Source organism: Cervus canadensis, chromosome 7 (genome assembly GCF_019320065.1).
Source record: "Cervus canadensis isolate Bull #8, Minnesota chromosome 7, ASM1932006v1, whole genome shotgun sequence".
NCBI lineage: Eukaryota > Metazoa > Chordata > Mammalia > Artiodactyla > Cervidae > Cervus > Cervus canadensis.
In genome coordinates, this window is record NC_057392.1 from 35,093,945 (window position 1) to 35,120,970 (window position 27,026).

The 27,026-nt window shown below is 38.1% G+C and overlaps 1 protein-coding gene and 1 pseudogene across 2 annotated transcripts in view; one reads left to right on the forward strand and one right to left on the reverse strand.

Annotated features, from left to right (window-relative positions):
- The window catches only part of SPICE1 (spindle and centriole associated protein 1), a 57,080-nt gene that overhangs the window by 9,434 nt on the left and 20,620 nt on the right, over positions 1-27,026 (reverse strand). The window contains exons 8-13 of one of the 2 annotated variants that reach the window (XM_043474860.1): positions 14,711-14,853; positions 14,385-14,519; positions 13,640-13,905; positions 8,475-8,606; positions 2,825-2,969; positions 1,629-1,853 (exon numbers count right to left, since the gene is read on the reverse strand). In XM_043474860.1, the coding sequence (XP_043330795.1) occupies positions 1,629-1,853; positions 2,825-2,969; positions 8,475-8,606; positions 13,640-13,905; positions 14,385-14,519; positions 14,711-14,853 (1,046 nt within the window). Of the gene's footprint in view, positions 1-1,628; positions 1,854-2,824; positions 2,970-8,474; positions 8,607-13,639; positions 13,906-14,384; positions 14,538-14,710; positions 14,854-27,026 lie in introns of both variants that reach the window. The other variant, XM_043474859.1, reaches the window with a different exon arrangement.
- LOC122445552 lies at positions 22,811-23,434 on the forward strand (annotated as a pseudogene).

A 27,026-nucleotide genomic window follows, 5' to 3' on the forward strand; every position in this document is an offset into this window, starting at 1 on the left:
AGATGATGGTAGCTTTGACTAAGGTATGTTGGCTATGAAGGAGAGAAGTAGACACATTTGAGAAATATCTTGGCAACTGAACTAAAAATGATGCACTGAAAGCAAGAAGTGAGGGAAAATGCAGAGTATGACAGCATGCACAAATGAATGGATGGCGATGCTGTTTAGTAACATGGAGCCCATCAGGAGAACAGATTTAGGGGAAGGAGGATTATCAAGAATTGTTTTGAACATGCTAAGCTTAAGGCGCCTATATATCAATCCAAGGAGATGAAACATGGGTCAGAAACTCAAGAGATCATCTAGGCGAAGATCTAAAACTGGAGGTCACTGGCATATAGACGGTATTGGAAGCCACAAGAACAAGTGAGATTATTTAGACAGAGGTAATAGTGAGAGAAGAAACCAGTATCAGCACATGAAGAACTTACATTGAGAGTGAGGTAGGAAACGGCAACCCACCCCAGGGTTCTTGCCTGGAGAATCCCAGGGACGGGGGAGCCTGGTGGGCTGCCAGCTATGGGGTCGCACAGAGCCAGACACGACTGAAGTGACTCAGCAGCACCAGCAGCAGGAAATGGCACCCCACTCCAGTATTCTTGCCTGGAGAATCCCATGGAGGGAGGAGCCTAGTAGGCTACAGTCCATGGGGTCGCAAAGAGTTAGACACGACTGAGAGACTTCACTTTCTTTCACTTTCAAAGTTTTATTTGCTTGGGCTCCAAAATCACTGCAAACAGTGACTGCAGCCATGAAATTAAAAGACACTTGCTCCTTGGAAGAAAAGCTGTGACAAACCTAGACAGCATATTAAAAAGCAGAGACATTGTTTGGCTGACAAAGGTCCATAGTCAAAGATGTGGTTTTTCTGGTAGTCATGTACAAATGTGAGAGCTGGACCATAAAGAAGGCTGAGCACTAAAGAATTGAGGCTTTCAAACTGAGGTGCGGGAGAAGACTCTTGAGAGTTCCCTGGAGAGCAAGGAAATCAGTCAGTCCTAAACGAAATCAGCCAGTCCTAAACCAAATCAATCTTGCATATTCATTGGAAGGACTGATGCTGAAGCTAAAACTCCAATCTTGGCCACCTGATGCAAAGAGCCAACTCATTAGAAAAGACGCTGATACTGGGAAGACTGAAGGCAGGAGAAGGGGACAACAGAGGACGAGATAATTAGATGGCATCACTGACTCAATGGACATGAGTTTGAGCAAGCTCTAGGAGATAGTGAAGGACAGGGAAGCCTGGTGTGCTGCAGTCCATGGGGTTGCAAAGAGTTGGACGAGACTGAGCAACTGAACAACAATACCCCTGGACCATACAGACAAATGGGATATCCCCTGACTCTGCATTTCATTGCTGAGAACTTGGTCCTTTGATCTGAGTTTAACTGACATTTACAATGCCTGATAGAACAGATACATGATGAAATTCACTGTCACATTTCACCATAGGTATAATGCACATGATATAAACCACTCTGAAAAACTCTCCTTCAGCTAAAAGGTTAAAATGATCATCAGTACCTTTTCAAATCCTGTTTATAAGGGAACAATGAACATACTGTATGGCATATATGAAGCAAAGAAAAACAACTGCCATATAACTTTAGAAGAAGCCTGCTTACCGTCCTGCAAAGGAGAGAATTCTGAGTTGCTCTTCTGCCTGGGTGGTGTTAACAACACTGCTGGCTCAAATATATGTCCTGGAAGATTGCTGGCCAGGTTCCCACTTTCTGGAGGGTTTGGCACCTGAGACAGTTTGACAGGCAAATCTTCCTGTGGGAACTCAACGACGTCTTCTCCTCTGAACATCAGTGGCACGGAGACACTAGCATTTACAGCTGGGTCCTCTGAAGATGAGAGACTATTAGTACTCAAAGGAATTATGAGCACACTTCAGGCATTTAGACATAGGCGCATTTCCACAGAGGGCAAAATGACGTGGCCTCTGGAGCCCTCACTTTCTAGTCCATACCCTCACTGAGCAGTCACTCACAGGCCAAGCTCCTGTGGTGCCAGCACTGGGAGGAAGTGGCTATTTTGGAGAAAAGCACTGCCCTTGAAGATCTGCCCTCGCCACTGAGTTTACCTCATGCAAGTTAAATTTTAGAGTCAGCCACTTCTAAGAAAACACTCCTAAATACATAAAACTCCTTCTACACAGAGACACGCATCAAAGTAAAAAACAAAAAATGCTCAATGTCCTATTCAGCCTATGGCATATGATAATGGCAGACAAGGTGAAGATAGGCTTTCAAAGCATCACCATGAATGAACTAAGGTCACGAATTTCTGAAATTCAGTATTTTTTTCTTCTCAAGACCATCTCTTCTCCTCCAAACCAGGGGTACCCTAATTAAAGGTGCTGGCACTAAATTCCCACATGTCTAGGAAGCTAGTTGTGCTACTTTCTATTTCTGTGACTTTATTAAGTTACCAACCCTCTCTCCAAGCCTTAGTTTTCTCATCTAAAAAATGGGGATAACAATGACACCTACCTCATAAGACTGAGTGAAGAACTCTTTTGAAAATTAAATGAAAGCTATATTATGAGAATTAAATGAGATAATGCATGTAAAACACTGCAAAAGAACCTGACATAGAGCAAGTATCCAATAAATATTAGCTGGAATAATTATGGCAAATATAATGGTGATAATGCTACCTATCCATGAACAGACAATAGTTACATATAACTATATAGTTACATATAAATTTACATTATATAGTTACATATAAATAGTTACATATAAATTTACAGTTTTGTTTTCTCTGAAAGTATTTTAATGCCCATCTGGGATAGTAAGATTATTCCACTCACCTGAATTATCCATATTTCTCTGACTTGTGGCTCCCCTTTCTAAGGCCTGACTTTCTTTGTTACTTATCACAGGACAGTTCTTAATGGCATGTGTGAGTGATATAAGCTGCTCATCTGTTGTGATCATGTACTGCTGAAGTCTCGCCTAGAGAAAAATGAACAAAATAATATCATTGGCTTATCAGAGAGCAAATCACCTAGGTGTGTTTAACTATATCATTGTTTTAAATACTCTAGGAATTTCAGCCTTTTATTCAAATACTAAAACCATGCATTCATGAAAATATATAATTATGAACATTTTTTAAAATTCTTTGATAGAAGGATGGTTAAATAATTCATGGAATATTATTAATAAATAAATACACTGCTACAATAGTAAGAATGAGCCTTTTCATAGGGCTTTCAATTTATAAAATCTCTTTTATAATAGATTTTATACCTATTGACTGATGATGATACCTACTGACTCTTAAGCCACCCCAAAAGACCAAGGAAGAAACTCAATAGAATATTATTCAGGTATTTAAACTGATAAACATAAGCATTATAAAAATGTATGGTAATGCATATAAAATAGTGTTAAGAGATTATATATATGTATATGTGTATTATATATTACAGTTGACACTTGAACTAGACAGGGTTAGGGGCATCGACACTCTGTGCAGGTAAAATTCATGTATAACTACCACTGGCCCTCCATATTCAAGGTTCTGCATCCACAGATTCAACCAGCCACAGACTGTAGTACATATATATTGAAAAAAACTCACATATAAGTGAACCAGCACAGTAGAAACTGGTGCAGTTCAAGGATCAACTGTACACATACAGAGACATACATAGCTCCAACATGAACAGACATTTGTTAAATGTCAGGTGCGGTCAGAAGTCAGAAATATTATTAGTAGGACTGTTGAATGATATATAATAAACATTTTTATATTTGTCCAAATTTTTCCCAAAATCCACATCACATATCCAATAGCTCCCTCAACATCTCCATGAGGAACTCACACAGGCTTCTCAAACTTAAAATACAAAAAAACCAACTCATCGTAAACATTCCTGCCTCATCAATAACAACTCCATTCTTCCAACTGCTCAGGCCAAAACTCTGACTCTTCTTTCACATTCTCTCCTTCACTCCATATCCTGTCCATCAGCAAATCCTACTGGTTGACTTCAAAATATATTCAGAATTTGGTTACTTTTCACAACCTATCCCACTTACAACCTCAACCAAGTTGCCATGTCTCACCTTAATTATTCTGGACTCCTGTCTGTAATACTCTACTTCTGTGTTTGACCACCTACAGTCTAGTCCTACACTGCTCCCAACCTGCACCCTGGAGCGCCAGTACGGACTCACGGGGGCACCACAGGACATTTTTAAATTCTCAAGGAAACTGCTGATGCTCAATATCTGTCAGGTACTAGTGACCTACTAGCTCGAAGTGTTCACAGATTCAACATTAGATCAAGATACACCCCTTTTGATGATACCATATCTTCTTAAGGCTGAGTTTTCAGTAGCTGCCATGCTAAAAAAGCAACACTGCATAAAAATAATTATGGAACAAGAAATAAGAGTGATGGTGTTCAATATGATTCCAGGCTATGAGAAGCTGTACAATGCCCAATAGGTATACATGTTCCATTAGTAAATAACTATGGTTATTTAATCATGAATAAGAAAATAAAATACTTTTTCTATCAGTTTTCATGTATTATTTTTTTCACACGGCATCTAAGTTGTTGACGCACAAATACTTACTGTGGTGACGGAATTCCAATTGAGCTATTTCAAATCCTGAAAGATGATGCTGTGAAAGTACTACACTCAATATGCCAGCAAATTTGGAAAACTCAGCAGTGGCCACAGGACTGGAAAAGGTCCATTTTCATTCCGATCCCAAAGAAAGGCAATGCCAAAGAATGCTCAAACTACCACACAACTGCACTCATCTCACACACTAGTAAAGTAATGCTCAAAATTCTCCAAGCCAGGCTTCAACAATACGTAAACAATGAACTTCCAGATGTTCAAGCTGGTTTTAGAAAAGGTAGAAGAAACAGAGATCAAACTGCCAACATCCGCTGGATCATCGAAAAAGCAAGAGAGTTCCAGAAAAACATCTATTTCTGCTTTGTTGACTATGCCAAACCCTTTGACTATGTGGATCACAATAAACTGTGGAAAATTCTGAAAGAGATGGGAATACCAGGCTACCTGACCTGCCTCTTGAGAAACCTATATGCAGGTCAGGAAGCAACAGTTAGAACTGGACATGGAACAACAGACTGGTTCCAAATAGGAAAACTAGTACGTCAAGGCTGTATATTGTCACCCTGCTTGTTTAACTTATATGCAGAGTACATCATGAGAAATGTTGGGCTGGAAGAAGCACAAGCTGGAATCAAGATTGCCGGGAGAAATATCAATAACCTCAGATATGCAGATGACACCACCGTTATGGCAGAAAGTGAAGAGGAACTAAAGAGCCTCTTGATGAAAGTGAAAGAGGAGAGTGAAAAAGTTGGCTTAAAGCTCAACATTCGGAAAACTAAGATCATGGCATCTGGTCCCATCACCTCATGGGAAATAGATGGGGAAACAGTGGAAGCAGTGTCAGACTTTATTTTTTGGGGCTCCAAAATCACTGCAGATGGTGACTGCAGCCATGAAATTAACAGATGCTTACTCCTTGGAAGGAAAGTTATGACCAACCTAGACAGCATATTAAAAAGCAAAGACATTACTTTGCCAACAAAGGTCCGTCGAGTCAAGGCCATGGTCTTTCCAGTGGTCATGTATGGATGTGAGAGTTGGACTGTGAAGAAAGCTGAGTGCCGAAGAATTGATGCTTTTGAACTGTGGTGTTGGAGAAGACTCTTAAGAGTCCCTTGGACTGCAAGGAGATCCAGGAACCAGTCCATCCTAAGGGAGATCAGTCCTGGGTGTTCACTGGAAGGACTGATGCTAAAGCTGAAACTCCAATACTTTGGCCACCTCATGTGAAGAGCTGACTCATTGGAAAAGACCCTGAGGCTGGGAGGGATTGGGGGCAGGAGGAGAAGGGGACAACAGAGGATGAGATGGCTGGATGGCATCACCGACTCAATGGACATAAGTTTGGGTAAACTCCGGGAGTTCGTGATAGACAGGGAGGCCTGGTGTGCTGGGATTCATGGGGTCACAAAGAGTCGGACACGACTGAGTGACTGAACTGAACTGAACTGAATATATGGAGCTGCTGGGTATTTTCTTTGGCCTAGGGGTGTCCTGAGACACTAAGGTCACTGTAAACAGAGACAGGGCGGTGATCTCTGATCTAATCTCAAAATAGCCGCCCAGAGTGATTCTCTTAAAACCGAATTAAATCACATGTCTTCCCAAATCCCTTTTGTGGTTTCCTATCTCATTCAGAACAAAAGTCCAAGCCCTCACCCAGCCTGCAGGGCCCCTGTGATCTGACTTCCTGCTCCTGTCTCCTCCTGTGCTCCCTCTCCCACATCCCACCCCTGCCACCCTGGTCTCCTTGGTGGCTTTTGAGCTCAACAGCTAAGCTCCCACCTCAGGACCTAAGCCCTTGCTGCTCCTTTGCAGTGAGTGCTCTTCGCTCAGCTATTGGCAGGCTTGCTCTCTCGTCTCCTCAGACAGACATGTCCCATCCCATTTATATCCTCCCATCCCAAACCCTTCCCATCCCTCTTACTAGCTTTGTTTTTCTTTATGATACATAATAACCATCTAACTAACAATATACTTCACTTTTTAGGGGGCAAAGTTTATTTAGAATGTTAAGTTCCTTGAGGACCAAGATTTTTTTGTCATTCACTACTCTATTTCCTGCACCTGGAACAGTGCCAGATACACAGTAAGTGCTCAATAAAGATCTGCTGAACATATTAGTACACTTTAAAAGTGCCTATCTTCCTAAGAGAATTGAAAATACATCCTGACACAACTGGGGCTTCCTAGGTGACACTAGTGGTAAAGAACCCACCTGCCAATGCAGGAGATGTAAGAGACATGGGTTTGATCCCTGGGTCAGGAAGATCCCCTGGAGGAAGGCATGGCAACCCACCTCACTGTTCTTGCCTGGAGAATCCCATAGACAGAGGACCCTGGTGGGCTACAGTCCATAGGATCGCAAAGAGTTGGACACGACTGAAGAGACTTAGCATGCATGCACGTTCACACAAATACTTGTACATGAACATCCACAGCAGCATTATTCATTCATCATACACAAAAGGGAGAAACAACACAAGTGTCCTTCAACTAATGAATGGATAATCAAAATGTGGTAGAGCCCACACTAGATTATTGAGCAATAAAGAGGAATGCAGTACTGACACACAAGACAGCGTGGATGAGCCCTGAAAACATGATGTGCTGTGAATGAAGCCAGACACTAAAGACCACATATGGCATGATTCCACCTAGATAGAATATTCAGATTAGGCACATCTATAAAATCATACAGCAGATTTGTTGTTTCCAGGGACTGAAGGGAGTAGAGTGAATGATAATGTGTGTGGAATTTCTCTCTGGGGTGATGAAAATACTCTGGAGTTAGATAATGGTACTAGCACAGAAAAAAACACCAAACTGCACACTACAAAAGGGTGCGTTAAATGGTATGTGAACTATATCTAGAGTCTGTCATATAGAGTGAAGTAAGTCAGAAAAAGAAACACAAATATCATATATTAATGCATATATACGGAATCTAGAAAAATTGAACTGATAAATATATTTGTAGGGCAGGAATAGAGACACAGACGTAGAGAATGGACTGTGGACACAGGAGGGGAAGGAGAGGTAGGATGAATTGAGTGAGTAGCACTGACATATATACTACCATGCATAAAACAGATAGCTAGTTGGAAGTGCTGTATAGCACAGGGAACTCAACTTGGTGCTCTGTGATGACCTAGAGGGGTGGGATGGTGGGGGTGGGAAGGAGACTCAAGAGGGAGGGAATATATGCATACATATAGCTGATTCTTGTTGTACAGTAGAAACTAACACAACGTTGTAAAACAATTATACTTCAATTTTACAGAAACTGTATGTGAATGATATATCACTGAAAATCGCATGTCTTATATCTAATGTCCATTGACACAAACACAACTTGTCTACTACTGATTTCCTAGTCTCTTGTGGCTGATAAATAAAAGTATCAGTAACTATAACCACTGTTTGACAAAAAGATTAACAAAGATACTGAAGATACTATAAACAACTTTAAATGGCATATATCATAGGAGGGTTCCTCACAGGGTATCCTCTGTTATTTAAAATGAAAAGCAGCTGTCTTAACACTCATTTCACATATTGGATAAACCACTATAATATGAGTAGTTATTATTTAAACATAGATTCTGTCTTCCCCAGTAAATATGTTTCTTAAAGACAGGATATTTATTCTACACTATTTATAATTCAAGTTTTTACTGCAGTACCTCCAGTATAATAAATGTTCTTAAAAAGTTACTGCTGAGGATACTAAAGAAATGATAAATAATCACACCAGCACAACTAAATCAAAGGCAACTAAAAGAGAATCTCATACACCTGTAAAGAAGTTTTATACTACTAAACACAGAAAAGTTTTGGATCTCATCTAAATACCTGGGTAGCAGTATTTTCTTCTCTAAGGAAAAGAACTTCAGCTGTCAACGCATCAATGAGCTCTCGATGATCACCTAACGCTTGTTCCAGTTGCTGCCTTGTCTCTACTTCTTTACGCAGTTGGAGCTCACTCTACAAAAAAAAAAAAAAATCAAATAAACTCCCCTCCATAACATCACATGTTGCAAACTAAAAGTTTCTAATCAAAACTATCAAAGAAGAGAATACTTACAAAGTATATATTATGTGACAGTAATAAAAATTAAATATTTTTATTAAAAGGTTTATATTTCATTAAAATGTGCTGCTTTATCGTCTTCCTTTCTTTAAATGTAAAACAATGAACAGAATGACATGTAAAATCAAACTACTACAATTTTTGTAGACGAGAGGGGAAGGAAGTACATATACAAACTCCTTGAATACATGCAGGCCATTTCTAGGACAGACTGATAATGACAGTTGGCTACAGGAAGTAAACAAGTTAAGTGAAAGTCAGGGGTGGGGATTTTTCACCATACAGTCTTTTGTTATCTTTGAATTGCATACCATGGTAAATGTATCACCAGTTCAAAAATTAAGTTTCTTAAAACATAATTAAAAATAAAAAACAGGCTTAAATGATTAAGCTTCGTAAAACAAGTGATTAACTAAAAAGTACATGCTTCTAAGCCTGTAATATGTTCAGAGAGCCAAAAGTACATTCCTAGAGATTCCTAATTTATATATGTTAAGAATGTTAAGACTGTCACAAGTCTGACAGTAAAACAAATCTGTAAAAAGCAAATTTAGATAGATCTCCACAAGATGGTGAAGTCCTTCTGAACCTGAGCTCACCTCCTATTATGAAAACACCAAAATCACAACTAACTGCTGAATAACCATCTACAGACAAAAAAGATACTCTACTTCCAAAGACAAAGAAGCAGCCACAACAGGATTGTAGGAGGGGTGCATTAATGATACAATCAAACCCCATCACCTCTGGGTGGGCAACCCACAAACTGGAAAATAACTATATCACAGAAGTTCTCCCACAGGAGAGTTCTGAGTCCGACATCAGGCTCCCCAGTCTGGCTTCAGAAGGAGGAGCCCCCAGAGTGTTTGGCTTTGAAAGCCAGTGGAGCTTGATCACTGGAACTGCACAGAACTGGGAGAAACAGAAATGTCACTTTTGGAGGGCACATGCAAGGTATCATGCACACCAGGACCCAGGGGAAAAAGCAGTGACTTCATAGGAGCCTGTGCCAGACCTACTTGCTGGTCTTGGAGGGCCTCTCAGCGAGGTAGATGGTGGCTTTGGCTCACTGTAGAAACAAGGACATTGGTTGTGGAGGTACTGGGTATTCACTGGCGTGAGCTGTCCTGGATACTACCACTTTGAGGCCAAGACCTAGCTCCACCCAACAGTCCGAAGGCGCCAGTAGTGGGATGTCTCAGGCCAAACAACCAATGGGGCAGAAACACAGCCCCACCCACCAGCAAACAGGCTGCTTGAAGTCTTCCTGAGTCTACAGCCATCTCTAAACACACCCTTTGACACAGCCCTGCCCACCAGAGGTACAAGACTCAGCTCCACCCACCAGTGGCAGACACCAGTCCCTCCCACCAGGAAACCTGCACAAACCTCTGAGAAAAGCTTCATCCACTAGGAGGCAGAAACCAGAAGAGAAACTATAATCAAGCACCCCATGGGACCACAAACACAGAAAGTTAGACAAAATGAAACAGCACAGGATTATGTCCCAGAAAAAGGAATAAGATAAAGCCCCAGAAGAACAGCTAAGTGAAATGGAGCTAGGCAATCTACCTGAAAAAGAATTCAGAGTAATGTTAGTAAAGATGATCCAAGATCTCAGAAAAAGAAAGGAGGCATGACTGAGAAGATACAAGAAAAATTTAACAGAGAGTTAGAAGATATAAAGAATAAACAGATGAACAATATAATAACTGAGATGAAAAATACACTAGAAGAAATTAATGCAGAATAAATGAGGCAGATAAGATAAGTCAACTGGAAGAATGGTGGAAAGAAATGCCATGGAATAGAATAAAGAAAAAATAATGAAAAGAAATGACAGTTTAAGAGACCTCTGGGACACACTAAACACAACAACATCTGAATTAAAAACCTGCAACAAACAAAAGCCCAGGACCGGATGGCTTCACAGGTGAATTCTATCAAACATTTAGAGAAACGTTAATGTCTATGTTTCTGAAATTATTTCAAAATCTGCTGAGGAAGGAACCCTCCCAAACTCATTCTATGAGGCCACCATCACCCTGATACCAAAACCAGACAAAGATCCAACAAAAAACAAAAATAAGAATCAGCATGTCTGAGCAATTAACACTTTTTTTGGGGGGTGCATTGTCTCACTTATTACCCTCCCAAAAGTTAAACTAATGCATACTTTACAAATAGAGTATTTGTACCTTCACCAACTTTTGCAAATCTTAGGGTGGAAAATGATATTCCATTGCTATTTTAATTTTCATATCTTGATTATTAATCAGGTTGAATACCTTTTCATGTGTTTTTTTGGCAGTTTGTTTCTTCTTTTGAAATTGTGCTGTTCATGAGTCTTCACTTACTTTCGGGGAAGAGGAGATTACTTCTCTCTTTTTAAATTGATATATAAGAATTCTTCAGAAAATAGAGATACTAACTTCTTTTGCTCAGTCATGTCAGACTCTGCGATCCCATGGACTATAGCCCACTAGGCTCCTCTGTCCAAGGAATTCTCCAGACAAGAATACTGGAGTGGATAGCCATTCCCACCAACATTTTACATAAATATTCCTTTTGACCTAGCTGATAAGCTTGTAGAAATAAACAAATGAACAAAAATTAATATACATTATTTCTTTTTCCAGGTTAGCTTATTTTAAAAGTTTTAATTATATCCAAATGACAAATTAAATAAATAGTACTACAACCATATAACTGCATACTCTTAAGCACTGGAAAAGAAAAAGAAATCTATATGTATTAGCATAGAAAGATGTCCATGAAATATTTTAGGTTGAAAAAATTTATAGTAGAGTGGATCTAATGTGATTTATCTATAAGATTTATCTGTGCTAATATATATGTTTATTAGACACATCAAAAGATTTCTGGAAAACCATACATAAATTATAGCAATGGTCATGTCTGTGGGTTAAAATTAAAAGGAATTTCACTTTCAAAAAAAAAAAAAAATCAGCATGTGTGATACAGATTCAGTATAATTAAAACCACATGTGGCTTATTAAAAAAAAATCCAACAAAAAAGAAAATTACAGGACGATATCACTGATGAACACAGACACAAAAGTATTCCACAAAATACTAGCAAACTGAATCCAACAATATGTTAAAAGAATCACACACCATTAGCAAGTGGGATTTATCCCAGGGATGCAAGGATTTTTCAACATCTGCAAATGAATCCTCATGAGATACCATGTTAACAAACTGAAAAATAAAAACTATATGATCATCTCAATAGACGCAGAAAAGCTTTTGTCAAAACCCAACATCCATTTGATAAAAACTCTTCAGAAAGCAAGCACAGAGCGAATCCTACCTCAACATATTAAAAGCCATATATGCAAACCCACAGCTAACATCATACTCAACAGTGAAAAGCTGAAAGGATTTCCTCTAAGATCAGCAATGAGACAAAGATGTTCACTCTCACCACTTTTATGCAACATAGTTTTGGAAGTCCTATCCATGGTTATTAGAGAAGAAAAAGAAACAAACAAAATCCAAATTGGATAAAAAGAAGCAAAACTGTCAAATTTGCAGATTACATGATACTATACACAGAAAATCCTAAAGATGCTTGGAGATGGGAATGGCAACCAACTCCAGTATTCTTGCCTGGAGAATTCCATGGACAGAGGAGCCTGACGGGCTACAGCCCATGGGGTCACAAAGAGTCGGACACAACTGAGCAACTAACACTACTACTATACACAGAAAATCCTAAAGATGCTAGTAGAAAACTACTAGAGCTCATCAATACATTTGGTAAAGCTGTATTATATAAAATTAATACATTTCTATACACTTACTATAAAAAGTCAAAAAGAAATTAAGGAAACTATTCCACTTACTATCACATCAAAAAGAGGAAAACACCTAGGAGTAAACCTACCTAAGGAGACAAAAGACCTGTATAAACCATAAGACACTGATAAAAGAAATTGAAAATGACAAACAGATAGAAAGATATACCATGTTCTTGGATTGGAAGAATCAATATTTTCAAAATGACTATACTACCCAAAGTAATCTACAGATTCAACGTAGTTTCTATCAAGTTACCAATGTCATTTGTTGCAAATCTAAGACAAAATAAAATCTTAAAATCTGTAAAGAAACACAAAAGTCCCCAAATAGCCAAAGCAATCTCTTTTAAATCTCTTTTAAAACATATCTGGCTGCATCAGGTCTTAGTTGCAGCATGTGGGATCTTTGTTGCATCACAGGGATCTTGCATTGCAGTGTCCTCTCCAGTTGTGGCATACAGGCTCCAGAGCGCACAGGCTCAGTAGTTGTGGCACACAAGCTCAGTTGCTCTGCAACATATGGGATCTTAGTTTCCCAATCAGGGATCTAACTTATGTCCCCTGCATTGCCAGGCAGATTCTAAACCACCGGACCATGAGGGAAGTCCCTAGCCAAAGCAATCTTGAGAAAGAAAAATGGAGCTGGAGGAATCAGAAGAGAATTTTCCTGATCTGTGTCTACAGATCACAAGTATACCACTCACCAAACTGAACTGAAGTGGGTATAGCAAGCAGAGAAAAGCAGTAGAATGAGGACATGATTAGTAGTTTAATTAATCTATAACTGCCAAACAGTAATGTTAACTATTAGCATAAGATATAATTTTATTTAAGCAGATTGACCTAACTAATTATCACTTAGTTATTACCTATTTACCAAACTAAAATCAACACCACTTATCTGGCATATCTTTATCAGGATGTAGAGAAAATTAAGAGGATAAACCTTTCCAACAGATAATCCAAAGCTGAGCCATTTTAAACAAAGTTACTCAAACTTGACTATACTTTATTTGGAGAATGCAATAATTTAAGTGTAGAGGGGAAAAACCTACCCAACTCTGCCATCAGTCTAGTAGAAGAGAAGACTCTAATAACCTTACCTCTTTAAGGTACCGAACCAGGCGACAGAGTGAGCTCACGAGGGACAGGGTGAAGCCGGTGAGACCCTGACTATTTTGCAGTCCCTGGACCTTGCGGCCTGTCCACCGCTCATATTCTTCTATTTCATGTTCCACTTCATGTATCATGTGTTTGAGGACCTCCAGGCTGGGGTTACTGCTACTTGGTAAGTCTGTGGAGGCTGTGCTGGCTGATAACACGCTATTCTTCTGTTTGGAAGGAGCACGTGAATCTGGTTTTCTTTTCACTGATAATGACAGAAGTCATTCTACGTTAAGACCAGGAAAAATTAAAACTACAGAAATGTTTGAATGTTGCTTACAGTTTATAAAAGGTTTTTTTACAGAAGGTATCATCATTTTCTCATAAAGAATCTATATTGTTTAAACCAGATTTATACTATCTATAATAAATGAATGAGAATCATCCTTCTAGAGTTACATGGAATAAAAGGAAGCACTAAATGGCTACCATTCAACAACCTCTTATTATGCAGGATCTGACTGGATGAGTTTGAGAGACATGTACTAAGAGGCTAAGATAGCTATATCAAGTTACATAGTTGTTGTTTTTTTTTTTAATGCTTCCAAAACAGAGAATTTATTTTATTTATTTATTTTTAAATGTGTATAACCTCCCTATCCCACTCCTCTGTAGGTTGATACAGAGCCCCTGTTTGAGTTCCCTGAGTCATAATAACCCACTTTGTCAATTAAGAGACTGAACCTTTATTTAGCAGCTGTTTTTGCTTCCTTGAGTTCAGCACCTGTCCCACAACACAGCTTGAGTCTAGAGTCTCAGATTCTTCAGGTTGAAGCCTCATATGGATTCTCTTAACAGCATTGGTAGCATTCAATGCAGCTACAATTCCAAAAGAATCTCAAGTAAACAATAAAAAAAATTTTGTAAGCATTTCAATCAACAGATCAATCAGTATTTACCAATCAGGCTAAGACAGTAAAAACTCAAGTGACATTCCTTTAAAAATTACTGGGTTTAAGAAAGAAAGTAAGCTACTACTCTGGGAGAAATAATACAGTGGGGGACCAAACCTTTTTGTTCTCCTGATGGAGAAGCAGATGATGGAGTTCCTGAAGAGGTTGTTATTTGTGACTGTGTTGCTACTTTCTGCTGAATATCAGTCCATAGTTTATTAATTAACTCAGAATTTTCTTCCTTTATTTGGTGGAGAAACCTATAAATTACAGGACAACAAGTTATGTTAGAATTAGTAAGTGCTATCATTTAACTTGTTCAACTGTTTACATGTTTGATGTGAAGAAACATTTAATAATTCATATCCAAAGAGAAATATGTTTTGCTTTAATTTACAAGGTAAGAACTAAAATGCCAATCTTCTCAGTGTTAGAAGATACTGTTCATCTCCCTTCCAGTTTCCTAGCTAGGATGGCTCCCAAAACAACAGTGATCTGCCCTTTCTGAAGTTTTGTGCTATAGGCTCCATCCTCCCCTCTCTTTCTCTAGAGAAAGTACATGGTTTTGATGAAGGAGCTGGTTCTCCATCACTGAAGTAAAGTGACTGGAGCAGACTCTGCCCCTGTGTGTCATTGAGGCGGGAAGAAGGAATGAGAAGAGCTGCAGTGCAGGGGGTGAGAAAGAGAAGCCTTTTGCTGTAATCATCTTTATCAGTGATAAAGCTGACTTTTCAGTCTCTAGTTGTCTGATTTGTTTGCCTATTTCCCAATTGGGCTAATATTTTAAAGGGGAGGGTACTAAAAGTAGAAACAACCCAAATGTCTACCAACTGATGAATGAATAAGTAAAATGTGTTCTGTTCACACAAAAGAACATTATTCAGCCGTAAAAAAATGAAGTGCTAACACACTACAAATATGGATGAATCTTGAAAACATGTGACGGACACCAGACACAAAAGATCACATTTTACATGATTCTATATAGAAAATGTTCAGAATAGACAAATCTACAGAGATTTAAAACACACACACACACACACACACACACACACACACACACACATTCATTTAATAGATTAGATTGGGCTGAAAGGTTTGGGAGAAAATGGGATCTGATTATTAAAGAGTGTGGGGCTTCTTTTGAGGGTAATGAAAATGTTCTGAAACTGACTATGGGTCACACAGTTCAATGAATATACTAAAAAAAATCTCAAATTCTGTTAATATTATACTTTAAATGGATAGATTGTATGGTATATGAATGGTAAATCAATGAAACTGTTATGAGAAAACAACAGAAGAAGTGACTCCATAAACCTCAATCTAGCGGAGCTGCTTTCAAGCAACCTGTGGACAGCACATTGAACACTAGCTGCTACAAAGTTTAACAAAAGGCCTGTAATGTGGTCCACACACATTATGGCTAGTTATCAAAGCATCAAGAAGACTCCTACTGCAACATAGTATAAGTGGTGGTGGTTTAGTCACTAAGTCCTGTTTGACTCTTGCGACCCCATGGACTGTAGCCTGCTAGGCTCCTCTGTCCATGGGATTCTCCAGGCAAGAATACTGGAGTGGGTTGCCATTTCCTTCTCCAGGGGATATTCCCGACCCAGGGATTGAACCTGGGTCTCCTGCATTGCATAGTATAAGTTAGGTCTATATCCAACCTTCAGGATAAATCATAAGAAAAGTGTCATAATGAGATTTCTATACAACTTGGGGAAATCTCCATTAACGTCTTCTAATGTTTATACTTTTAAGAATCAGGTTGTATCAAACAGCAACAACAAAATAATAATACAATACTATCTATGGTAGGCTTAAGAATTGCCCTCTAAAGAGACACCCATAACTTAATCCCTGGAACTTGTGAATGTTACCTTATCTGACTAAGAAGGGACTTTGCAGGTGTGATTAAGCTAAGGATCCTGAGATAGGGAGATGATTCTGGATTCTCCAAGTGGGCCCTGAATGCAATCATATGCATCCTTAAGAGGGAAGCAGAGGGAGATTTTGATGCACACAAGCAGAGAAGGTGACATGAAGGTGGAGGCAGAGACTGGAGTGATGTGGACACAAGCCAACACCTTCAGCCACCAGAAGTTGAAAGAGGTAAGGGATGGAATCTCACTTAGAGAACCCAGAGGGAATGTGGCAATACCAACATCGTCACTTTAGTCTAGTGAAACTGATTTAGGATTTCTGGCCCCTAGAACTGTGAGAGAATAAATATCTGCTGTTTGAAGCCACCAAGTTTGTAGAAATTTGTTAACACAGCCCCAGAAAATTAATACAGATTTTGGTATCTAGATATGGAGTGCTGATGTAACAAATACCTAAAAATATGAAAGTAGCTTTGGAACTGGATAATGAATAAAGGCTAGAATAATTTTTAGGTGAACGATAGAAAAAGCCTCCTTTCCATGGATCATATCACTGACTCACGAATCTGAGCAAACTCTGGGAGATAGTGGAGGACAGAGGAGACTGGCGTGCTGCAGTCCATGGGGTTGCAAAGAGTTGGACATGACTTAGCAACTGAAGTTCGGAACAACAACAGAAAAAACCTGATTGCCTTAAAAAGATTATTGGTAGAAATATGAATGTTAAAGATTCTTCCATTGAAGACTCAAGAGGAAGTCAGGAGCATGGTAGAGAAAGCCTGTATCATCTGAGAAAATAACATATCATCATAAATAGAATGTTGGTAGAAATATGAATATTAAAGAAGCTTCTGGTGAGGATTCTGAAGGAAATGAGGAACATGTTATTGGAAACTGGGAAAAAGGCAATCCTTACTATAAAGCAGTAGCAAAGCTGAGTTGTGTAGGGAAGCAGAATTTGTAAGCAATGAAACTGGATATTTATCTGTCAAGGTTTACAAGGAAAAGTACTGAACGTGCAGGTGGAGATAGTGGTGAACCTGCCTGCCAACATGGGAGACATAAGAGATCAGGTTCCATCCCTGGGTCGGGAAGATCCACTGGAGGAGGGCATGGAAACCCACTCCAGTTTTCCTGCCTGGAGAATCCCCATGGACAGAGAGTCTGGCGGGCTACAGTTCATAGGGTCACAGAGAGTCGAGACACTACTGAAGCGACCACACATGCACACGCACGCACTGAACATGCAGCCTGCTTTTCTTCTTGCTAAACACAAGAGTAAAGAGATAAATTGAGAGAATAACTCTTAAGCAAAAAGAAACCAGGATTTGATTTGAGAAATCCTTACTCTTCAGATTGCAAAAGATGCTCAAATTAGGAATCACTGTTAGGAAAGTAGGCTCTGGAGATAAGCACAAATGCACCAATTCTCTTTTATGGCAGCATCAATTATAACAGTGTTTTAATGACTTTATTTTAGAGACAACTTAGGAATATCAGCATCTCTAATTTACATCCCATCCAAAAGATGCTACCCAAGCCTACTGGAAAGAGCAATTTTCCTTGTCATTTGGTTTCTGCCACTTGGGATTTCGTCTTCTCAATTCTTTCTCCCTTTTTTCACACAATGAATGCCTCCAACATCACCTCTTCCTCTCCCTAGCCTGTAATACAAAGGTCTACAGAGGAAGTAAGGTAGTGGTAAGAGTTAAGTAAGAGAAAGGCTTACAACCATTGCTTCTTCACTTGGAATGTGCTGACCCCCAAAAACACCAATGACTCAGTAGAGATTTTCGAGGACTGGGTTACAGATTTATTGATAATGTATAATATTATCATATGAGAAATCAATTCCGTGCTCACAAGAACTCACAGAATTCACAGAAATTTTCAGACCAGAAGGCACTTTGGAAATCTTATTTTCTACCCTCCTCATATTTTACAACTGAGGAAATAAAGACCAGAGATGATCTAAATAGTAAGTAGCCAAAGGCTTAGTCCCCAGATTCCAAGTCTAATTTATCTTCTACTAACACCCCATGCTCAGCAGTCAATAACTAACATTTTGAGACATAGGTATTCATAAATTAGAAATTGCTTTTTCAAACAACTAATCAGATAAAACTAATCTTAACCTATTGAATGAAAAAAATTATTTACTTCAAGTGTAAAGAATAAAAGTCATTCTGTACAAGATTAGTTACATTTAGGTTCTGAAAGAAAAGTACTTAAAAGATGATACATATTTCCAGGTATTCTGAAGAAAATGGTGACCAGCTAAACTTGAATTACTCTACATATCCTCCAAACACTGTACAGTGAAACAGAAAAGCAAAAAAACAGCATACAACCCATACCTTCTGTATTATTGGAAGAGAGAGAATACTACTAATTTCAAACTACCTGTAAGTATAAAAATAAGCATCAAATTCCAACAAACATATTTCTTAAGCTCCTGCAGGAAACCTTTGCAAAGAATGGGGCAGCTCAAAATGACTGCAAGGAGAAAATGAAAGCTGAGAGCCTACTGGTGGCAAAAATTACCTCTAGAAAGAAAAAGTCCACTCTAAGTATGCAAATACTTAAAAAAAAAAAAGGGGGGCAATCATAACCCAACCAGGAAGTGTGCAGAACCCAAGGTGGTAGTCTTGGGAATGCATCACTTCTTAAAGAGAAGACAGTTAACAGAAAAGGAAAGATGCACTTTGGAGGCTGAGTGCTGAAGGGAAAAAGATGCAAAAGACCTGCAAGACAAAACAGAGTCACAATATTGGAGGAGAAGCCACCTTTAATCTACCAATACTTTTTTTTTCTTTAAAAAAAAAAAAAAAGGCTTTAAAGAAGTTGTGCTTCACTGTAACTGAGAGAAAAATCACTCCAAACTCCCAATCCTCTCCACAAAATGTTCAGTATAACAAAGGAAGTACATCAAACCAGAAAACTGAAACTGAAATACTTCAGGTAATGAAATTCCTGCCCCCAACATGCAGAAAAAAGAAGAAGAAAACTATAACACAATACTTTAAGTAGAATTAAATATACCTTAAAAAGCATTTCTTTAATCAGAAATTCTAAAACTAAAACCAGAAATGGACAAAGAACATGAAGAAATAAAAGAACTGATTAAACTGAGGAAAGAAATCAAAGAAAAACTATGTCAGAAATAAAGGTTAAATTACAATGTCTCCATTGAAGAATTATTAAACAAACATTTAATAAGCAACATTAAAGAATTACAGAACAACAAAAAGAATATAATTAAGATTAAGAAGACTATAAAAGGTCAAAGAGAAAGTGCCTAAAGAGGGAAACCAGGAAAAATCTTTTGTGTCTATAAGGGAAGTTTCTGAAAAAGAAAAACGAAACAGTGATTTAGAACTAATACTTTAAAACTACAACTATAATCAAAGAAAACTTTTAAGGCCAAAAAAGAAAGAAAGAAAAAGAACAGAATATATACATATTTCTTACATATAGGAAAGGGCCCATATATAAATATAGGAAAAGGCCAACTGTGTGGGAAAGGAAAAATTGACCTGAAAAGGTAATCTAACATATAGTTTAGCAAAATTTAAATTTTAAAGATAAAAGAAATCAAGTCACTAGATAAAAATGCCAAATTATTTACAATGGCAAGTGAAGGGCAAGAAAATTATCCTAGCATCAGACTTCCAAAAAAAACCATTCCAAGCAAACCAAGAATGGAGTAATATTTTTAAGAATGTTAAGGGGAAAAAAATAGGAACCATAGATTTTATATCCAGCCAAAATGTCCTTCAAATATCAAAGCCATACAAAAACTTCTAAACTTTCAAAAACTCAAGGAAAACTGAATTCCCAAGTCCTGTGGCATAAACTTTGTCTGAGAGAATCAACCAAGAGTTAACTAGGGATATGTCAAAAGGGACTGATGATAAGCATTTGATATATTTATTTATAGCTCAAAAACAAAAACAAAAATAGAGACATAAGAGGAAAAATAATATGTAAATGTTTTATGCTCCATTAAAGGTCAAAAATGCAGCTCAAAAATGAGGATGAGGATGGAGAGAAAAGCAGGGAAGAAATGGGAATGCAGCATGACTCACCTGCTGCACAGGTAGTAGATGAAAGTCAAAAACACCATTGCAAGCCTGGCAGTGAAAGCTTAAGTAAGAAAACAGGGAACTAAAGGCTCTACAGAAAGTTGATATAAAGAAACGAGCAAGGACAAAAAATACAAACTTCCTAAATACCAATGAAACCTTTTAAAAGAAGACAGAAGACATCTCACATAAAGAAAGAAAATTATAATTAAAGTATAATACACTCAGTATCATAAAATAATGACAAAGTTGACACCAAATATATCAATCATATCAATACATGTTACAAGTCTACTTCACCAATTAAAAAAAAAAAGATTTTCAAATTGACTAACAAGGCAAGATCCAACTCTATGTTAAATACAAAGACACATTTAGAACACAATAATTCAGAAAAACTAAAAGAATAAGCAAAGACAATCCAGGTGATTAGAAACAAGAAAAAAAGCAGAGGTTTTGTTCCTGTTATCAAAGTACAACTGAAGCCAAGAGACACTAACTTGACTTGTTAGCCAATTTATAATGCTAAAAGCCGTAATTCACAATGAAGATATAATATACATGGATATCCATGTATCAAAAAATAACCATCTTTATAAGGACGGAGGTATTTAACTCCAAACAAAATTACATATACTTAAACATCAAATGCAAAGAAACAAACATTAATAGTGAGAGACTTTAAAACACCACTCTCAGTACAAGATAATGGCAAAAATAAATAAGGATATAGAAGACATATACAATATAATCAATAAGGTAGATCTTATGGATATACATAAAGAACTTTATACTTTATTAATACAGAATATACCTTCTTTTCAAACACACACTTGGGACATTCACAAAAATTTGATCATATATTCCAGTCACAAAGAAAACATCATTAAATTCCATAAGTAGAAATATTACAAACCACACTCTGACTGCAGTAGAACTAAAAACAACTGTAGAAGAAAACCAAGAGACTCTTCTATCTGGAAGCTTAAAAATGAAAGAAAACAACAATAATAACTATTAGGTAAAAGAGCAAATATAAACTGAAATTAATTTCTAAAATAATGAAACACCACATATTCAGTTGTGCAGTACACATTTAAGGCAGTGATCATGGAAAAATTCTGAACCTTAAATATGCTTATCAATTGAAATAAAATAATGAAAATAAATGCATTACATTCTCAACTCAAAAAGCTTTAAAAAAAGCACAAAGAAGATTATAATAAAGATAAAAGCAAAAATTGATAAGGAAGAAATCAGAAAAATTATAGCTCTAGTTAAGAAAACAAAAGACATTTTCCAGAAGTATAGAGACTATTTGCACACCTCAATGGACATACATTCATAAATCTAGATGAAATGGATAATTTTATGAGAAAATGTAATTTATCAAAATTGACATCAACAGATATAGAAGGCTTAGATAATCCAATCTTCATAGAAGAAACAAAGTTATTATGGTACTTCCCCACACAAAAAGCACCAGGTTCAAATAGTTTCACAAGGAAATTCTACCAAACACTCAAAGTACAGATAGTCCCAATGCCACATAAATTGTTCCAGAACTTAAAAAATTAGAAAACTTTCCAATAGATGCTTCTTATAAAATCAAGTACAACACTGTTACCTCAATCTGACACTATATATTTAAAAATTATAGATAATATCATTTATGAATATTAATGCAAGAATACTATTAAATAAAATATTAACAAACAAAATCTAGTATCACTATAATAAAAACAATATGCCAAGTGGAATTTATTTCAGGAATTCAAGAATATTTCAAAAAGGCATCTGTAATATAAAGAACCATACTAATAGATTTAACCAGGAAACACATATGATTATCTACAAATGTTAAAGTCTGAGAAAATTCAACATTCATTTCTGATAAAAACATTCAAGAAAACAGGATTTGAATGATGTTTCCCTAGCATTGTTTTTGTTTTAAAAAAAGACCTGAGTACTGAAGCCAGCACTTTACTAAAGAGGAAACAAAAGTATCATTTTCACAGATCAGGAGCAAAACAAGGATGCCCACTATTTCCACCATCATTTACCACTGTCCCTTAGCTACTGCAGTACACAAAAGAAACAAGCTAGTGATACAAGACTCAGAAAACAAAACTATGTCTATTTGCAGATGACATGATAGGAAAACCCTAGAAAACCAATGCTAAAACTAACTCAACCAAGGTTCAGAAACGTAGCAGAATATCAATATAACACACTAAAATCAGCTTGGCATCAAAATGGTGGCCTCTAGGACAGCTCACAACAATGAGAACTCCCTAGTACCTCCGCCACCAGCGTACCTGTCCTCACAGAGAGCCAAAGCCACCCCCCACGCCCCCAGGAGATACTCCAAGACCAGTAGGGCATTTGTTTACTCACTGCTCACTAGAGGCAGGCCTTTTCCAGATGTATTCCTTTTCAGAGGCTTTGTTCTTCTGCATGGGAAACGGATTCCTCCAAGGCTACTATTTGGTTTACTGTGCTGAATACCCTGCTGAGTGGTACATAGACATACAGTTTAGCCCTGGTGTCTTCTTATCTATTTTGGTAATGGGAATCAACATTCATAGTGACTATAACGCCTCCAGCTCAGGAAGCCTAGAGAAATCATCTACAGGATTCTACAAAGTGGCTTGTTCATGTACATTTCTGGAATCAATTTCCTTTCTGAGATCACTGAATGGATGAGCTATGTCCTGGCCACCTGGTCTCTTCTCAGCACTTATACTTGCATTTTTTTTCTCACTTTCTTTCCTTGGGCTGTGAACCTTTCACCACCACAGGTTCTACCTCAAGATATTGAGGACTACCCCAAGTCTCAGAAAGCCCTCATTCCATTCATCTTTTAAGGAAACCAAATAAAAAGGGAACACAGCTCCCATGATCCTGTGGAAAACCATAAAGCTGCTGAGACTGTAACTTTTACAGTCCCACTGCATATATGTAAGAGTTGGCCTCTGGAGTTTGGGCAGCTAACCTAAAAATTCTGCAGGGGCCCCCTTCATGTTTCCTCCTACCCTCCCAGGGGGTCTCTGTCCTGATCTGTTAAAGCTTCACAACGCCCTTTTTCACACAGAGACATCTGCTTCTTAGCCTTTCCTCCTGAAAAGTAAAAAGTTACCTATGTATTTTTTCCTTTGGATGATGCAAGTACAGGTGCTTTTATACCTGCTCTGTATCAGTATAAGCTCTGTAGTTGAGAAAGTTTTGAGTTGAGGGCAGTGCTTAAAGAATTTATTATAGGTACACATTTGATTAAACTAATCAGCAGAGATTTAAATTCTGAAGCTGCACAGACCCAGAGCAAACCTCCTCCCAAATGAAAACCCACTCACACTTTACTTTTCCACGGTTAAGAGTGAAAGATGGGAAATAATTAAGTAGACTTTTAGTAGAGGACCCTCTCTTCATACTGCTGAACAAATGCAACAACGCATTGACTTCATTTAAAATTTCTGCTTTGTCTTAGTGCCTCTGTCTTCCTGAAGATTCCACAATCACTGATAGAGATATTGAAGGTTAATCCAGAAAGCTGATATGGGTTTTACCAAAGGCCAGGTTTTAATGATCACAAGGAAGAAATGACTCTGGTTGACAACAAAGAGAGAAAAAAAGTGTTTTACAAAATATTGCAAATTCTCGTATTCTTAGAAACCATGGAAATATCCAAATAATGAGAGCGCCAAATAAGGAAAATTACCAAATAAGAGCATATGCCGTTTGCCATGACGAGACACATACAATGATGGTGAAGCATCCCAGAAGCGCCCGGCAACTTTTCTCTTCTGGAGTTTCTGCATCACAGTCCTCAGGAACTGTTCAGCAAGGCATCCTCTAGTGGGGCCTTGAAGTGCAGCTCTCAAAAGTCCCAGGGGCAGAGGTTGAAACTGCAACCAGAGGGATGCCTCCAGGCAGAAAATGTGCTTTGTTTGGCTCCAACAGTGTTTCACACATAGTTTGGTTTTCTTTTTTATTTTTTTACATTCAAAGTTTCCAAAATTTAAAAATTAGGTTTCTATATTCTCTGGTTTCCTTTAAAAAGTTGGAGGATCTAGGCCTGCAGAGCCCACTAAGAACTGTGACTGATCAGCTGGTTCAGTTCAGTTCAGTCGCTCAGTCGTGTCCAGCTCTTTGCGACCCCATGAACCACAGCATGCCAGGCCTCCCTGTCCATCATCAACTCCCGGAGTCCACCCAAACCCGTGTCTATTGAGTCAGTATTGCCATCCAACCATCTTATCCTCTGTCGTCCCCTTCTCCTCCTACCCTCAATCTTTCCCAGCATCATGGTTTTTTCAGCTCTTTGTATTAAGTGGCCAAAGTATTGGAGTTTCAGCTTCAGCATCAGTCCTTCCAATGAACACCCAGGACTGATCTCCTTTAGGATGGACTGATTGGATCTCCTTGCAGTCCAAGGGACTCTCAAGAGTCTTCTCCAACACCACAGTTCAAAAGCATCAATTCTTCGGCACTCAGCTTTCTTCACAGTCCAACTCTCACATCCATACATGACCACTGGAAAGACCATAGCCTTGACTAGATGGACCTCTGTTGGCAAAGTAATGTCTCTGCTTTTTAATATGCTGTCCAGGTTGGTCATAACTTTTCTTCCAAGGAGCAAGCGTCTTTTAATTTCATGGCTGCAGTCACCATCTGCAGTGATTTTGGAGCCCAAAAAAATAAAGTCAGCCACTGTTTCCCCATCTATTTCCCATAAAGTGATGGGACCGGATGCCTTGATCTTAGTTTTCTGAATGCTGAGCTTTAAGCCAACTTTTTCACTATCCTCTTTCACTTTCATCAAGAGGCTCTTTAGTTCCTCTTCACTCTCTGCCATAAGGGTGGTGTCATCTGCATATCTGAGGTTATTGATATTTCTCCCGGCAATCTTGATTCCAGCTTGTGCTTCTTCCAGCCCAGCGTTTCTCATGATGTACTCTGCATATAAGTTAAACAAGCAAGGTGACAATATACAGCCTTGTCATACTCCTTTTCCTATTTGGAAACAGTCTGTTGTTTCATGTCCAGTTCTAACTGTTGCTTCCTGACCTGCATACAGGTTTCTCAAGAGGCAGGTCAGGTGGTCTGGTATTCCCATCTCTTTCAGAATTTTCTGCAGTTTATTGTGATCCACACAGTCAAAGGGTTTGACATAGTCAACAAAGCAGAAATAGATGTTTTTCTGGAACTCTCTTGCTTTTTCGATGATCCAGCGGATGTTGGCAATTTGATCTCTGGTTCCTCTGCCTTTTCCAAAAGCAGCCTGAATATCTGGAAGTTCATGGTTCACGTATTGCTGAAGCCTGGCTTGGAGAATTTTAAGCATCACTTTACTAGCGTGTGAGATGAGTACATTAGAATTTGCAACCTCTGTAGAGGAGTCAACCTCACAAGAAACGGAAAGACATCCCATATTCTTGAATTGGAAGAATTAATATTGTTAAAATGGCCATAATACCCAAAGCAATCTACAGATTTAATGTGATCCCTATCAAACTACCCATGACATTTTTCACAGAACTAAAACAAATAATCCTAAAATGTATATGAAACCGTAAAATACCCAGAATTGCCAAAGCAATCCTGATGAAAAAGAACAAAGCAGGCAGCACAACCCTCCCAGACTTCATACAATATTACAAAGCTACAGTAACCAAAACAAAAATAAACAAATGGAACCTAATTAAACTCAAAAGCTTTTACACAGCAAGGAAGCCATAAACAAAGGAAAAGACTATCCAAAGAATGGGAGAAAATATTTGCAAATAAAATGAATCTCCAAAATATACAAACAGTTCACTCAGATACATATCAAAACAACAAACAACCCAATCAAAAAAATGGGCAGAAGACCTAATAGAGACTTATCCAAAGAAGGCATACAGCTGGCAAAAAGCACGTGAAAAGACGCTCAGTACTGCTAATTATTAGAGAAATGCAAATCAACCTACAATAAGGTATCACCTCAGGCCAGTGAGAATGACCATCATCAAGAAGTCTACAAACAGTAAATGCTAGAGAGAGTGTGGAGAAAAGGGAACCCTCCTCCACTGTTGGTGGGAATGTAAACTGGTACAGCCACTACAGAGAACAGTATGGTGATTCCTTGAAAAACTAGAAACAGAGCTACCGGATGATCAAGCAATTTCATTCCTGGGCATATATCCAAAGAAAATCATACTTTAAAAAGATACATGCACCCCAATGTTTACTGCAGCACTATTTACAATAGCCAATACACGGAAGCAATCTAAGTGTCCATCAACAGATAAATGGATAAAGATGTGGTATATATACACAATAGAATACTACTCAGCCATAAATATGAACAAAATAATGCTATTTGCAGCAATACAGAAGGACCTAGAGATAATCATACTAAGTGAAGTAAGTCAGACAGAGAAAAACAAACATCATATGGTATCACTTATATGTGGAATC